The 17478-nt window shown below is 45.6% G+C and overlaps 1 protein-coding gene across 2 annotated transcripts in view; it reads left to right on the top strand.

Moving 5' to 3' along the window:
* Window positions 1–16563, top strand: part of LOC137538786 (uncharacterized) — a 169624-nt gene extending 153061 nt beyond the window's left edge. The window contains exons 11-13 of one of the 2 annotated variants that reach the window (XM_068261107.1): window positions 2569–2607; window positions 9947–10015; window positions 10257–10340. In XM_068261107.1, the coding sequence (XP_068117208.1) occupies window positions 2569–2607; window positions 9947–9993 (86 nt within the window). In that variant the 3' untranslated portion in view covers window positions 9994–10015; window positions 10257–10340. Of the gene's footprint in view, window positions 1–2568; window positions 2608–9946; window positions 10016–10256 lie in introns of both variants that reach the window. The other variant, XM_068261106.1, reaches the window with a different exon arrangement.
* Window positions 16564–17478: the final 915 nt, after the last annotated feature.

The following is a 17478-nucleotide window of genomic DNA, read 5'->3' as shown; positions in this document are numbered from 1 at the left end:
TTCAGCAAGATGGCTCATTTCATTCCGCTGGACGGATTCCCCTCTGCCCAAGAGTTGGCAGATCTCTTAATTCAGCACATTTTCCGGTTGCATGGCTTCCCTGGAGAATGTGGTGTCAGATAGGGGAGTTCAGTTCGTGTCCAGATTCTGGAGAGCATTTTGTCATCATCTGGGGATGGACCTGTCATTTTTCTCCGGCTACCATCCACAAACCAATGGGCAAACTGAAAGGGTTAAACAGTCATTAGAGCAGTTCCTTAGATGCTATGGGGCTGATGCACAATTGGAATGGGAAAAATTCTTGCCATTCGCAGAATTTGCGCATAACAACTTGAAAAGTTCTTCCTCAGGCTTTTCTCCCTTTCAGGTGGTAACGGGGAGATCGCCCAAATTTTCCCCGTTGTCAGTGGTTTCTTCTCCTTTTCCTGCTTTGGAAGACTGGCAGGGAGCATTAAAAGAGATTTGATTATGGTTAAAAATAATTTGGAAAAGGCCTTCGAAACCCAGAAAAAGCAGGCAGATAAAAAGCGGTCAGTAGAATGGGAATTTGTACCAGGAGACATGGTGTGGGTTTCAACCCGGCATCTGGTCCTGAAACAGCCGTCTGCAAAATTGGGTCCCAGATTTATAGGTCCATACCCTGTTTCTAAACAGATCGTGGTGATTGATGGTGAACCTGAGTATGAGATTGAGCAAATTTTGGATTCCCGTCGGGTGCGTAGATCGGTACAGTACCTTGTGCATTGGAAGGGGTATGGGCCTAAAGAGAGGTCTTGAGTGCCGACTTATCGCTTGCATGCTGAGGAACTTAGAAAAAAGTTTCATGCGTTGCATCCAGAGAAGCCAGGCAAGACGTGTTCGGAGTCCACGCCTAAAGGGGGGGGGGGCTACTGTAACAAACGTAGAAGAGACAGCTGCGGTGAACAGCGATTCCACCACAGCTGCCTACATTTCCCTGCTAGTGATCTATCCGTGCCTCGGGCGTCTAGCACGCAGAGGACGGGTTTGTCTGCAGCACATAGGGTCGCATTGTCACGCGCACAGAAAGGACCTTTATGTGGGGACTGGGGAGGGGGCGCGTCAGCTGACCGGCCGGTCGGCTGACGTCAGAGGAGACGCTCCTCATTGACTGATGAGAGGGGGCGTGCCGGAGGAGTCTCCTCTTCTTCTGAAGCCTCGCTGAATCACTTGCAACTTGTCTGCTGTTGCGAATACTTCGTGTTAGCGCTCAGACCTTAGTTAGATCTGGTGTGCTTTGATCCGGGAGGAAACCGGGGATTTCACACAAAGATAGGATTTGTTGATAGCTATAATTATAACTGAAATACTGTTTATTATCTGTGTATGACTCATGCTCATTCTGACCACCCCTCTGTTCTGTGATTCTGTACTTCTGCCCATCTGATCTTGTTGCTGACTCTGCCTGTTTATACCTTCCTGCCTTTGCCTTCTGATTTGGTACTGTATCAGTCTGTCTGTTGCCAATTCGGTTAGTCTGACTACTCTACTCTCACCAGAGGGTCCTTGTCTCTGGTAAGAGGCTCTGTACTATTAGTGCCCACCAGCTCCTCTGGTGAGGTATAGCTAAACCTATCAGTACTACTGTTGCACCAAGCACTATACTTGCTATACATTAGCTGTCTGGTATACTTGTATTATTGGTGATTCTGCAGATCACCATATAATCAGGTATATATCTGTATTAAAGGTGATACTGCAGATCACCTGGTAATCAGAACTCTGTTACTTGCTGACACTTATCGTTACACACTGATTAGTGTTACCCCTGACTGTAATTTAAACTGATCCTGAAGCCAGGAAGAAAATAAAGTGCCCTGGTAAAAGTTTCCAGTATTTTCATACACTGTGCCATTCTAGCGCTAGTGTACTTTAGGGGACCCAGCAGGAAACTTCAGAGGGAAATTCAGCTAACGGGATTGGGTGGATGGCACCCTCTCTAACTGCTAGGTTTCAGATAGGCTGTATTAAAAAATGCCCATCCTTTTTGTCCAGTCACAATGCTTTGTGCTGTAAGGGGTGCTGTGATTGGAGAACTGTTCCCTATGTTATAAACAGGAGCCGTTCACACTTGTCATGCTGCAACGCATCCGTGGGATCCACTGCAGTATGCAGACCACACTTCTGTGCAGTTAGCGATAATCCCAGGCCAGGTGGATGCGTTCCCCCATATAGCCTATGCTGGAGCGCATCTGCCCCGGGCCAGCAGAGCAGATATTATACTGTCCCCTTCCATTGGCCGCACATGATGCGGAAGTCAAGTGAGAACGGGGCCTAATTCCTACATCTCTCAGGAACCATTATTAAAATCTGATATGGCCTAGGTGAAAGTTCAGATGGTAACCACATAGTTGCAGATAATTGTTAGTGTAACTTCATGTTCGTTGGACCACTCATGATTGCCTCACTAAAGAGCTTGAGCATCACCGCATAGTACATAGCCCATTCCATAGAACCCATTCCATAGTACAGAGCCCATTCCATTGATTTGCTCTGCCCAGATATGGTGCTGTCTGTGCTCTGAGCTAAATACAATTTTCTGTTTAACAGGTCAGAGTGATGGAAAAGATGTAACGGCTCCAGGTCCTGGTAAGTGGATTTCACATTCATATCCTCAGTGGTTGGGGGAATTGTCATGAAAGCAGGTGGTATGTCCTATTGGGATTGATTCACAAACCTATACACGAGGTCGACCCCAATATTTGACCTTCTTAAAGGGAACCTTAACTGAACGGGGGGTAAAGAGTTTCAATTACCTGGGGCTATTACCAGCCTCCTGCAGCAGTCCTGTGCCCTCGGAGCTGCTCTGGAATCCTCCGGTCCCCCGCTGTCACTTAGTTTCGTTTTTGACGACTCAACAGTCGGCCGGCCGCCATGGGTATTATTGGATTCGCACCATCTAAAATCTTTTATTAGGCAATCTTCTTAAAAATTACAGCATATTAAAAGTCCACATGTGGGTGTGCACCATAGGATAACGCACAGGCGTTTCGGGCCGTCCTAGGTCCTTTCTCAAATCCTGACAGACCCACACTAACACAAGATTGCTAATCTCAGTTATATAAAGTCCAAAAGAGGACCACATAGAGAACTGCTATGTGGTCCTCTTTTGGACTTTATATAACAGAGATTAGCAATCTTGTGTTAGTGTGGGTCTGTCAGGATTTGAGAAAGGACCTAGGACGGCCCGAAACGCCTGTGCATTATCCTATGGTGCACACCCACATGTGGACTTTTAATATGCTGTAATTTTTAAGAAGATTGCCTAATAAAAGATTTTAGATGGTGCGAATCTGATGGAGTAATTGACAGAATACTTGTGACTCCAAAGGTGATTGCAGCACATCGACTCACCATCGGTGCAGTTACAATTACGCTACATATGCGTATTATTGGACGCATTCCCTACTGCAATTAGCTCTGTTGCGGAACGCAACGCGTACAAAAATACGCGTTGCGGTCCGCAACAGCGCTAATTGCAGTAGGGAATGCGTCCAATAATACACATGGCGGCCGGCCGACTGGTGAGTCGTCAAAAACGAAACTAAGTGACAACGGGGGACCGGAGGATTCCAGAGTGGCTCCAAGGGCACAGGACTGCTGCAGGGGGCTGGTAATAGCCCCAGGTAAGTGAAACTCTTTACCCCCGTTCAGTTAAGGTTCCCTTTAAGCTGAAATTTTTTTATTGACTCAAGTATAAGTCTACCCAGCAAAGTTAATGGCTGCACTTGAGGATTAAAAAGACTTAACACCTGCACTTTGGGCCCAGGAGGGGTTAATGACTGCACTGCATACAGTATTGCAGCCATTAACCCCTCCTGTCCTTTAAGTGAAGCCAATAACTGCTCCAGGCCCCTAAGTGCAGCAATTATTCTTTCCCCTTCCTGCAGCCCAGTATTTCCCCTGCTCCTTTCCTTGTTAATGGTTGTTGTCAGGACTTTCACACCTGTTTTCTTGGCATTCCCTATATCAAGAAAGTGTCAATTGCTGCAAATGGGAATGTTACTATTAGTACACACATTACTCAGGGTGCTCAGTGTTGCCAGTGACTTGTGTATAAATCGACTCCTATACTTTGATTTAGTGAGTCAGACCTAAATTACTAGACTAATACTCGAGTATATTTCACCTTATCTGTCTATCTCAGGAGTTGTCTCTCCTTATCTGCAGGATAATGTGAAATTAAGGTTGACACTTGTATAGCACTTTACAGCTGACCAACTCAAAGCACTTGAGAGCAGTCATCACACGCACACCTACCTATACACTGCTCCACACACACTTATATCCTCCACCCCCTCCCCCCATATATGTACTGCTCCACACACACTTATATCCTCCCCCCCCCCCCCTCCCCTCATATATGTATTGCTCCACACACACTTATATCCTCCACCCCCTCCCCCCATATATGTACTGCTCCACACGCACTTATATCCTCCCCCCCCCCCCCCCCCCCATATATGTACTGCTGCACACACACTTATATCCTCCCCCCCTCCCCCCATATATGTACTGCTCCACACACACTTATATCCTCCCCCCATATATGTACTGCTGCACACACACTTATATCCCCCCCCCCCCAATATATGTACTGCTGCACACACACTTATATCCTCCACCCCCTCCCCATATATGTACTGCTCCACACACACACTTATATCCTCCCCCCATATATGTACTGCTGCACACACACTTATATCCTCCCCCCCCATATATGTACTGCTGCACTCACACTTATATCCTTCCCCCCCTCCCCCCATATATGTACTGCTCCACACACACTTATATAATCCACCCCCTCCCCCCATATATGTACTGCTCCACACACACTTATATCCTCCCCCCATATATGTACTGCTGCACACACACTTATATCCTCCCCCCCCCGCCCCCTATATATGTACTGCTCCACACACACTTATATCATCCACCCCCTCCCCCCATATATGTACTGCTCCACACGCACCCACACACACTTATATCCTCCCCCCCCCTCCCCCCATATATGTACTGCTCCGCACACACTTATATCCTCCACCCCCTCCCCCCATATATGTACTGCTGCACACACACTTATATCCCCCCCCCCCATATATGTACTGCTGCACACACACTTATATCCTCCACCCCCTCCCCCCATATATGTGCTGCTCCACACACACTTATATCATCCACCCCCTCCCCCCATATATGTACTGCTCCACACACACTTATATAATCCACCCCCTCCCCCCATATATGTACTGCTCCACACACACTTATATCCTCCCCCCATATATGTACTGCTGCACACACACTTATATCCTCTCCCCCCCCCCCCCCGCCCCCTATATATGTACTGCTCCACACACACTTATATCATCCACCCCCTCCCACCATATATGTACTGCTCCACACGCACCCACACACACTTATATCCTCCCCCCATATATGTACTGCTCCACACACACTTATATCCTCCACCCCCTCCCCCCATATATGTACTGCTGCACACACACTTATATCCTCCCCCCCCCATATATGTACTGCTGCACACACACTTATATCCTCCACCCCCTCCCCCCATATATGTGCTGCTCCACACACACTTATATCATCCACCCCCTCCCCCCATATATGTACTGCTCCACACACACCCACACACACACACTTATATCCTCCCCCCCCTCCCCCCATATATTTACTGCTGCACACACACTTATATCCTCCATACCCCAGCCTCTCCACTACACACAAACACACCAGTCATCAGCCACAGTTCCATACCCCCCACCCACATATTTCTCCACACATACATAATATTACACACACACACACACACACACACACACACACACACCACACACACACACACGCACGCACACACAGACACACACGCACGCACACACAGACACACACACACAAACACAAAAGTTTACTTATATTCTCTCCCCCCCCCCCCCCCCCAACACACACATATCCTCCTTGCCCCACTCACCTCTCCACACTTACATATATCTCCTTATACACGCACTCTTGTATCTTTCTTTCCCCCTACACACACACACACACACACACACACACACACTTATATCCTCCATACCCCTAAACCCCTCCTTACACATGCATACACACACACGCACACTTAAATCCTCCATATTCCACACACACCAATCATTACAAACACACACACACACACACACACACACACACACACACATACTCCTCCACATACACTTTTTTTTTCACATAAATATACCTCGCACACGCCATTGCAACACGGCAGCGTTGCTGTGAGTGAATGAAAGGATTGGGAGAAAGTTGCACTCCACACACACACACACACAGACACACATTCCACTCTTCCCACACAAACACACTCGCCTCACACATCTCATCAGGGAACACCTGAAGGGCAGACTGAATGTTGTGGTGACGGGTTCCTCGTACAATTGCACCTTTGTATTTTGTACATGACAGTTATACTAACACATTCCTGGGAATATCCTGTAGAACAGCGCTGTATTACTTGTGACTCATAGGCCATATCCAACCCACTACTTAGTCTTTCTGTGGCCCATCAGCCATTTCCTGATCCCTGTATATTCCGTGGCATTACATTGCAGAACTCAGTAGCCAGGCACATGGCCACTGTTACACAGACTTGCCCTTCAAATGTTCCTGAACAGCAAGTGACATACCAGGATTATTCAGTTTTACGCCTTTTGTGATTCACTGCACCTCTGAGACCCCTGACTTAGCCCCATCTGTAATTATAGTGTTCATGTATTAATATTTATTGTATTTATAAAGTGCCAACATATTACATGGCACTGCAAAATAGATATGGGTGACAGACAATAAAATACAAGGTACGAGATCATACAACAGGGCTATTAGAGACCAAGTAATTCCAGTCCGAGGGAGGGTTGCAATAGTTGAGATAAGGGAATGGATTAGGAATTTCACTGTGACAGGAAGGAGCAGATCGTGGAGATTTTGCGGAGTTTGAAGTTGCAGAATCAGGTAATCGTTTGGATGTAAATAGCAAAGGAGAGGGTAGAGTCCAGTGTGACAGCCAGGCAGCGTGCTTGGGAGATGGGGGGCATGGCTGTGTTTTCTACTGTGAGGTGAATATCCGGGAGGGGTGGTGCTGCACGGGGCAGAAAAATGAGGAGCTCTGTTTTGTCCACGTTTAGCTTCAGGAATGGGGACTAAATTGTTGAGAGGCAGGTGGAGACCTTGTCCATGGTGGTAGTGGAAACATCTGAGGTGTGGAGGTAGATCTGGGTGTCAGCATAAAGGTGGTAATTGAAGCATAGTGAGGAGATGACTTTGTCAATGCAGGAAGAGTAAAGCGAGAACCATAAGGGGCCAAGAACAGAGCCCTGCGGGTCCCCGACTGAGAAAGGGTGGGAGCAGAGGAGGAACTGTTAAAGTAGTTCTTGATAGAGCGATTTCAGAGGTAGGGGGTGAACCACTCAATGACATGCAAAACAATGTATAACTATTATTTCACGTGTTTCTGGATTTGTGGACACTTTTTTGGCCTCTTTTAATTGAAATGAAACTAACATAAACACTACAAACTGTTCACTTCTTTGTTAGTGGGCAAACTTACAAGTTTAGCAGGGGATCAAACACCTATTTACCCCCACTGTACATGGAAGCCTGTAATGAGAGGAATGTGAGTGTGGTGTAATTTGTTCCCTGTTGGAAAATGCTGTCAGTCATGCTGATCCTTTGAACCAACAGTGTGCAGGTACGGTGATATCACTGGCTGCATGCTTGTTATTGTAGTTGTTCTTGTTTATATAGTGCCAAACAGTGTGGATTGGATAGTGTACTGGTTAAGGGCTTTGCCTTTGACATGGGAGACCAGAGTTTGAATCCTGGCTGGGGTCAGTACCTATCAGTAAGGAGTTCAAGGCAAGACTCCCTAACACTGCAGGGTGGCCTATTGAGCGCATCCCAGTGGCTGCAGCTGTTGAGCGCTTTGAGTCCGACAGGCGAAAAGCGCTATACAAATGTTTGGATTATTATTATTATTTATTAACATCTTCCGTAGCGCTGTACATAGTACAAAACAAATTGTTCAAGACACTGTACAGTCATGACATCCGGTGATACAAATACATACAGTACACAGTTAATGTGTGGATTGAGATATCACTAAAATTTATACACGTTCATATGGTACATTACAGCACAATAAGAAACCATAGGAGGAGGTCCCTGCCTTGTGTGCTTATAATCTAGAGGGTAGTGCTGTGGAAACAATAGGGAATGAAACATAGTGGATGGGGCAGTGAACTTCCAATGCTTTCTATACCAAATTGTAGGCTTGTCGGATAAGGTGTTTTCAGAGTACATTTTCCAGGCTTGGAGCATGACAGACAGGCTGTGGGAGAGAGTTCCAAAGAAGAGAGTGGTTCCAGGTGTGGCCCGGGCTGCACTGAAACTAGAGGATCAGCATCACAGCCAGGCAACTAGCTTTTTTTTTTTTTTTTTTTAAAGATGGCTGCACTCTTACTACAGGTTTCCATTGCACAGTTATGGTTCAGAAAATGGACAGTGGAGGATTCATCACTCTGTCCCCGAAGGGCCTTAAAGTTTACCTTAGACGAGGGGGAACAAAGGTTTTATACAAATCTGAGGCTTCCTCTGCACAGGTCGCTCCCTCCCCGAGGTATAAAGCCTACTAGATCATCCCGTAGCAGCCCTGTTCTCTGCGGTCAGTCAGAGCAGGCCGGCGCAGGTACAGTGAGGCCAAACGCACTCCCCCGTCTCGCTCTCGTGGCTGGGAACATTCTGCACCTGTGCAGTAGTACTGCGCAGGCACAGAATGCTCCCGCCGAGTCGCACATATGCAGTACCCTGACTGACCGCGGACAACAGGGCTGCTATGGGAGGATTTAGGAGGCTTTGGACTGCAGCAGGGGAGCAATCTGCGCGGAGGGAGCTGGAGAAAGCCCCAGATATGTATGACATTTTTGTTCCCCCGTCTCTGGTTCACTTTAAAGGATACCTTAGCGCTGATTTAAAAATGACGTCCTGTGTGTTTGTATGTGTGGGGAGGTGCGTATAGTCTTGCCGCACCTCCTGTGGCCCGGCATGTGCAGTATGTCCTATTGGGCTACATAAGACCGTGCTCACCGAGGACCAGTATACTGTATGCGCACAGACCAGTGCGAGGACGTACCCGGTGTGTCTGCAATGGCGAGCGTAGTCACAGGCAGCCCAATAGGACATACTGCGCAGCGCAGTATGTATAGGTCAAAAGGCGCCAACCAGGATATACAGAACGGGAGCGATAGCGGGCAAACAGAGGAAGATGCTGGGCCACGGGAGGTGTGGTAAGCCTATGCGCACCTCCACACACAAGGCGTATAATTTTGAAATTTAAACCAGCGATAAGGTATCCTTAAAGGACAAGCAAAGCGAATAAATAAACGATCTTTACTTACCTGGGCTTCTTCCAGCCCCTACAAGGCACAGGTGTCCATCGCCGCAGCTTGGTCTTCTCCCGTCTCCCGCTGGCAGCCTCTGAAGATCGCAGACCCCCAATGGGTCGGGGTCTTCTGCACAGACATGAAGCACACCATGCGCGAATGCGCCCACATCACCAGGAGCATACTGCACCTGCCATCGTGGGGTCGGCAATCTCCAGAGGCTGCCAGCGAGAGATTAGAGAAGTCTATGACTGAGGTCGAGGGACAGACGTGACTTGTAGGGGTTGTAAGCAGTGGCAGGTAAGTAATGATAGTTTTATTTATTTGCCTCGCTTGTCCTTTAAGAGTATTTAGAAATATTTGGGAGGAGGCACAGTTCTTGTTGTTTTTGCCTGAGAAGTGATCTGAGCCCTTTAGCAGAGGTAAGCTGCTATTTATCTCCATCAGTATGACACAGCTTCAATAAACTTTTCTTCTGAGTTTTCTCACAGGAGATGTTTTCTTATCTCATCAACATAAAGTATGTTTCCAGCAGTAGGAGAAGAAGTACTAACCCATAGGTAAGAAAAGTCATTTGAAATAAATTTCATTAGGGACAACCTATTTTTAGCACTCTTTTGCTTGTTGAGGCCTGAAAATGGCATTTTGCTGATAAGGTGTAAAAACATAATTTGTGAGAATACTCAGAAGAAACTTTATTGAATCAGGACAATTCAGCGTAGATGTAAATTCATTCTAACAAATCAGAGAATATAATGAGAGACTTTCATCTGTAACTGACTTATCTGCTTTCCCCCACAGAAGAGAATGTGCCATTTGTAATAAGAAGAATCGAGTGCCTGACAGAGCGCCCCCGTGTGGGTGAGGAGATCATACTTGTTGGCCATGTTGATAGATGTGACGCAGGAACTGCTGAGTTCTCCTGGTATAAAGGAATCTACCCTATTGATGCAGAAATAGACAATAAGCAGGATGGCTCTGGCTGTACATCCACCATCACCTTTACAGCAGAGGATTCTGACACAGACTGTACAGTCAGATTAGAAGTGATTTATAACTATCAGACTGTAGAGGAAACCTATAACCTCCAACTGGTGTAAAGGTGACGCTTCATCTGAGGAAAACAGAAGTTTGCCGCCTTAAAACAGAAGGTATTTGCAATTATTCAGGTTGGATTGAGTCTCTGAGGTGTCCCACAATGCATTACTGCTGAATATGCAAATCATCTTTGTTGCTAAACACAACTCCTGTTCATCTGAGGAGAGGGAGTGACAGTATTTACCTCTGTTAGAGGCACGGCTACCGCATAGTGACCACCTATGTACTGTAAGAGGTCTGGGATGTTGAAACTGAAGCCTTGCCAGATCTTCTCCCATTCTCGCTCCTCACAGTCTGACCGGATGGCCAAAATCCACAACACAGCAGCAGCATCTGGAGCTGGCCTGAGAGAGACTTCTATCCAAACTAGGGGCTGCAGGAGAACCAGCCAATGACAAGGCCACAAAGCCAGGACTAAACTGATCAGACCCTCTTAGAGGTCAGGATGCCAAGGACCATAGCCTTGTTAGCCACCAGCCGTATAGTATAAAGCATGTTACAGCCTGCTGGGTGTAGAAGCACTTACTTTTAAACGTGATCTGCCTTTCCCAGGCTGAAGAAATTACAATGTGAAATAACAATGAAGTGTACAATGAACTTGCGTGTATTAATTGAGAGGAGGCCACATCAGACTATCGGCCACTGACTGATCACTTTGCAGGCCCTTTCTTTTCTGCCTTGGAGTCTCCTCTCACAATAACCCCCTTCCACCCACCTTTTTCTGGAGAAGGCTAAGGTTGGGGTCGCACTTGCGGCCGTGGAAAACAGACAGCGTTTTTCCCGTAGCCAGATCTTCACTCTTGGCTGACAGCCAGCTGAGAGCGGGTGACTGCCGGCAATAGGGAACTGCACACATTGTGCAATAAAAAGCAGCGGTGTCTGTTTTGAGTTTTTTTACCTCTGTGGAAACCCGCACATTGCTCTCAGTGCACTGCGATTGTGCATTGGTAGGCATTATGTGCATTTTTGCGTTGTGGGAAACGCCTATGATTTTTAGCAAGTTAGCTTTCTGATGTCTGGCACTGAACTGCTGTTGCAGAATTTGTACTATGTCTGTGCTGCACCGCAGTCAGATTTGCAGTACCTTGACTTATAGAAGAGAATTGAACATCCACAGTGGAGTACAGGTGTGCCAGGCCCTGCGGCTTTTTGACGTTCTCATATGAAAGTCTCTCAACTGGCAATAAAAAACTACAGAGCTCAAAGCGGACCCAAACTCTTGCACAGTACACAATAAAAAGTTTTCATTACACATATGAATGTGGTAGAAATCTAATGGTGGCCATACATGGTACAATTTTTTCATCCAATCTTACCAATTCTATGTAGTATAAGGGCACTTCCTAAATTACCCTTTCAGTATATTCACTTAATTTACCCTTATACTACATAGAAATGGTAAGATTGTATGAAAAAATTGTACCATGTATGGCCACCATTAGACTCACAACACAGCTGTGGCTCTGACTGGGCTGGCCTCTTCAGAAATGACAGAGGCTTAACCCTTTTAGTGCTCCCTGCACAGTTCATCCTGTTGTAACTTTAGGATTTCTGTAAATTGTACAGACATTTTTACCCCTAAAGGTTATCATGCTGTGCCTAATCTTTTACAGCAGAAAGGAAGCTCTGACTTTGTGTCCACTTTAAGCTTGCAGAAGCCAATAATTATCTACTTCAAACTCCCACTAACGATATGTCCCACAGAATAGAGATCAGAATGCAACAAGTATCCCTGGAGTTTTTAGAAGAGAATTCAGTTCGCTAGAGAGCATCTGTCCCATAGAAAAAGAAAACACAGCAAAAATATAACAAAACAGGACCTTGATGACAGCCTTGAGTGAACGTGTAATAAATTGGTCGCTAAACTGCAGGCTGAAGATAAAGCAACTTTACAAGCACTTACCTCAGATGTCTCTGCCCTGGTGGACAGAACCAATCTTCTAGGAACTAAACATGATGATCTCATGTCTGCTTACAGCATAGGTGTCAAACTCTGCATGCAGACCTCCTTACCCTTTTATATGGTTCTGTGAACTTCAAATATGCATCTTTGTAAGCAGTAGAATTACAGCACACTTCCTTCCCATTTAGAAGAGCGTAACAGTAAGGGCCCGTTTCCACTAGGGCGGTTTCGCCGGCGATTCTGCAGAGTTTCCCCGCACATGATTTGCACGGGGAAACTCTGCCATAGGGGATGACGGTGCCGCGGCGGAATCGCTTGCGGGAGCGATTCGCCCGGAACCCCCCGCAGAATTCGCCGCGGAGGCTGCGAATCCCATAGCCGTGCATGGCACGGCTCATGGGATTCGCCTGCGATCCCGCCCACCGGCTCAGTGCGGCGTGCGTCTGCGAGACGCACGCCGAACTAGTGGAAACGGGCCCTAACCGTAACAGTTTCTGGTTGAAACATTGACAGTTTAAGTCGAGGTGGAGCAACAACCCAGGGAACACCCAGCCCCCCACTCCCCTCAGCAAAATTAGCATGCGGGTCCCTCCTTGGATTCAAATGCCCCCATGTGGCTGGTGTAACACACAAATCTACACACCTTTCCCCCCAGACACCATCTCCCCACATTGCAGAGTAGAGCAATATTTACCTGCTCCAGCGCTGTATTGAGTCTTTTCTGTTCTTCACAGCGGCTGCATACCTCGTTTCCATACCTCCCAACTCCCAATCACGTGACCAGAGGTATGCAGCATAGAGTGTGTGGCTGTTAGGAAGACCAGAGGAGACCTGAAGCAGCACTGGAGCAGGTAAATATGAAACTGCTCCTCTGCACTGCTCTGCAAAAGGGAAGGAGCAGCCCCCAGACTTCTCCATGGTCACTATAGTTATGCCAATTGGTTTAAGACTGTTCAGTAAATGTTAAATCTTAATTATTTACCCTAAGACTATGTTTTCGATTTTGGCCTCTTACATGATTGAGTTTGACACGCCTGGCTTACAGCAATCTTAAACAAGAATATGATACACACTAAACAGTATATTAACTTAAGTTTGAGGGGTCTCCCAAAATCAAATAAATAATTCATACAACAGTACTCAAAAATTCTTCACCTTCCTTTTACTGGGATTTCCCCACCAGCTAACCAACCAACCAACCAACCAACAAGAGACGTCATTATGGAGAAAGTTCACTAAAGCGCTGTAAAAGGGCTTTGTACAAACAGTGCATGGCAGTTATCTACTTATGCGCGCATTGCTAGGGTAAGGTGTGTTACTCTACTTGCATAGCATGCGTTACACTACCAAAGCGCGTTACCTTAGTAATGCGGGTTGCTCTAATGGCCCAATATGTGCTACAAAACTTCTGTAAGATTTCTAAATATGTCTTAATGGGCCTGATGCACTATCCGCCAGTAAAGTTTCCAGCCAACTTTACCAGTACTAACAGTGAAAGAACACCGTCCGTTAACCCATTAGCGATGCACATGTTCTGGGGTTAACTCGCATGCCGCAATGGTACCATGCATTTCTATAGTAGTGTGTGTTGTGTTACCTTAGCAACACGGGTGTTAACCTAGTAAACAAGTTGCATGGGTGCACTGGACACAAGCATCCTTGATACACACCAGTTGTGGGAAGACTCAGTTTCCTACCTGTCACTCGACAGCTGGTGAGACTTACAGAGCAGGTTTAGTGAATTTAAGCATATTTATTTGGTATGTTACCTTACTTTTACCGCATGTAAGGACATCTTAGTGAACTTGGGAAAAAAGTGTAAAATACCTCATGCTGTATTTTACCTTCCTGAATTATTTTACTGAACTGCTCTTGATGAATTGAGGCCAATGTGTCTTAAATATTACCTGACAAAAGAAAAGTTTTTACAAGTCTGCAGAAAAATAATCTTACTTATCAAGGTCCAAAACTCCATCTTCATCCTGATGTTTCTCCAATGGCTCTAGAAAAAAACCCTGAAAAATGAAAGCTATTACTTCAGCTTCTGCATCTGCACAAATCACATACAGAGGGAGATTTCCCTTTAAACTAATTTTTCCGTATTAAGGCACTTGTTTGACAATGACTCTGACAGACGGCCAAAAGATCCTTGTAAAAATAGGCTTGCAAAAAACCACCTTCTTCACAAATCATTCATGAAACCCCCTCTCCGTAGATCTTTTTCTGCCAGCAGTGGCTGGATGGAGTACTGGTTAAGGGCTCTGCCTCTGACATGGGAGACCTGGGTTCGAATCTCGGCTCTGCCTGTTCAGTAAGCCAGTAATTCAGTAAGGAGTTCATTGGGCAAGACTCCCTAACACTGCTACTGCCTACTGAGTGCGCTCTAGTGGCTGCCTCGCAAGCGCTTTGAGTCCGACAGGAGAAAGGCGCTATACAAATACTGCCATTATCTGCTCCAAATATTCCTCACCCATATAATGAGCAGACGTTTGTTTATTCAGAGAGGCAAAGAGAACCTGAATTGAAAATAAAAAGTAAAAATAACCATACACAGGTCATACTTACCTCTTGTGTAGTCTACTCCTTAATCTCTTTCTCCTCTCCTGCATCCCATTTGTCTACAGCGATCAATGGAATTCTCCGTCCTCCATTTTAAAAATGGCCATTACCTCCTAACAGCTTCCTGGTCAGCACACAGTTAAACAGTCATATCACCCACTTGAGCCATAGGGAAACATGGACATTACCTTGCACATTCAGTTGTAACTGCCAGCTGCTGATATATAACTGACAGCAACTGGTATATTTCAGAAAAATTGTCAGAACTGGAAGGGATGACTGTAAGAAGAAAGTGAGCTTCTGAGAGGAACTGACGGTGAGGTTAGAATGTAATATTCATTTGCAGCTACATCATGTGTTTATTTTAAATTTCCGATCTTCAGGTTCCTTTTAAAGTAAAACTGAAGTGAGGAAAGAAAAGTCAGATGGAGAGGGAAGGCTCTGGATTATTTTGAGCCTTCCTGGTCCCTTCGTTCCAGCGCTGTCATCCCCATTACTGCTATTTGATTAACTGGTCAAATATACCACCCGTCTTCGGCCTTTTTAGACAGTGGGGCAATAAGGGGACAGGGAAGACTTTGCAGGTATGTCAAACCGATCCTATGAGGGCCGAGATCCTCACACATTTTTGATGCAGCTCAAATGAATTGATGGGTCTGAATCAGAAGAGGTGTGGTCCATCAGGTAGAACACATTCCTCTCTTTCTGAGTCCATCCAAAACACTGGCATGGATCTGGCCCTCCAGGCCTGGAGTTCGACACGTGCTCTATAGGATCCATAGCCTTCCCTCTCCATAGGTAAGTATCTGATTTCTTTTTTAGTTTTTTTTTTTTACTCATTACAGATTTGCTTTACTTGAGTACCAGCAGTCTCTGGCCCCTTAAGAGCCACAAACCATTTGTATAAAAAAATGAAGCAAGCCGCATGGAGCCGTCGCTCTCTCCATTCATGCTGCTCTTCCGTCGCTGAAGCCCACTCGCTTTGCTGTAGCTATGACAGCAGGGCTCCGTGAGCCAGTCAGGAGCTAATTTCAAGTGATTGTCTCCCAGTGATCACGGGATCAGGAGCCAATGGAATCGCTACTGACCGGGTCATGGAGCTCTGCAGTGGCGGGGGAGTGGCGCAATCTGCGGTACTGTGCGGCGGAATAATTGAAATCTACGCCCTGGCAGGGATCACAGATTCCAAACAGGGCATAGATTTCAGTTAGCCTGGTCCGGAAGTGGTTAATCATGAAGATTCCGGGCTACAGTGTTATTATTTGTGTACTTTATGTTTAGGAGTTGAAAATTATTTATCCATAGATTTTTTTTTTTAATTTTCCTTTTTATGTAGTAATAAATTAACATAAAAGAAAGTGTATGTCAAAAGAGAATGACAGTTTCCTGAAAAACAGCCAATACATGTACCAGTCAAATATCACTACTTGAGTGGGATTATGCCAATGTTTTCTTGGACTCCCATGAATGTTTTGTTTTAAAAATATTTTTATTGAACATTTACAGTATAAATGCATAAAACAACAAAGAATAAAATCTTTTAACAAACACAAATGTATTTGCCTTATTGTCACACTCCTGTCATTTACTCATTATCCTGGCATACATCACATAAGTGGAGCTAGTACATTAGAACAGGAAATCCATTTCATGTCCAATGAAGTTTGTTCCCAGCACAATGTGTTTATACAAATGACAAAGCACCAAGCATCCATGCATCGATGTCAACTAACATCTGCTTCCGTTCCAGCCATACTTTGTCAAATTTATACCACCACATATTTCAGTTTCATGCATGTGCTGGTATCGGTGAAACCCAACCTTCAGGCAGGGGTCACACTTGTCAAGAACCAAATGCATTTTTCGCAATGCAAAATCGCACATAATGCTTCCCTTTGGACAATAATGCTTCCCTTTTTCCACAGCAGAAAAAACAAAAGCCCTGCAGTGTTGCTTTGTCTTGCACAACGCGTGCAATTCTCTATTGCCAACAGTCAGCTACTGTCAGCTCACCATCGGCCAAAAGTGAGCAGACACTGCAGATTAGTCTGCAAAAACAATGCTGTTTCCCCAGACTCAAGTGTGACCCCTGCTTAATCATTGGATGTTCAGACTCTTCTTTTTTTTTTTTCAGCACAGAAAAAATAATTCATACAAGTTTCGCTTTTTCAGTGCTTGCTCTCCAGTCCAACAAAAAAGCTTTTCAATGAAAGAATTTCAGGAAGAGCAAATGAGTTAACCATGGATATTATTTTCAGTCAAAAGGTTTGTATTTTGGGGCATTCCCATGTCATGTGGTTGGAGTCACATTGAGGTAATGTACATTTGTTTCCCAAGCTGTTCACGTCTTTTTCCATCTGAAACGACTCTAAAGGGGTGTGATGGATCTTACCATATGTTCTCTATGGACCTTAATAATAATGTGTTTTTAAATGTTTGGTTGCTTGTCCTTATTGCATGGCA

The sequence above is a fragment of the Hyperolius riggenbachi genome, chromosome 11, assembly GCF_040937935.1.
Source record: "Hyperolius riggenbachi isolate aHypRig1 chromosome 11, aHypRig1.pri, whole genome shotgun sequence".
Classification (NCBI taxonomy): domain Eukaryota; kingdom Metazoa; phylum Chordata; class Amphibia; order Anura; family Hyperoliidae; genus Hyperolius; species Hyperolius riggenbachi.
This window is presented reverse-complemented; position numbering and strand designations above follow the sequence as displayed.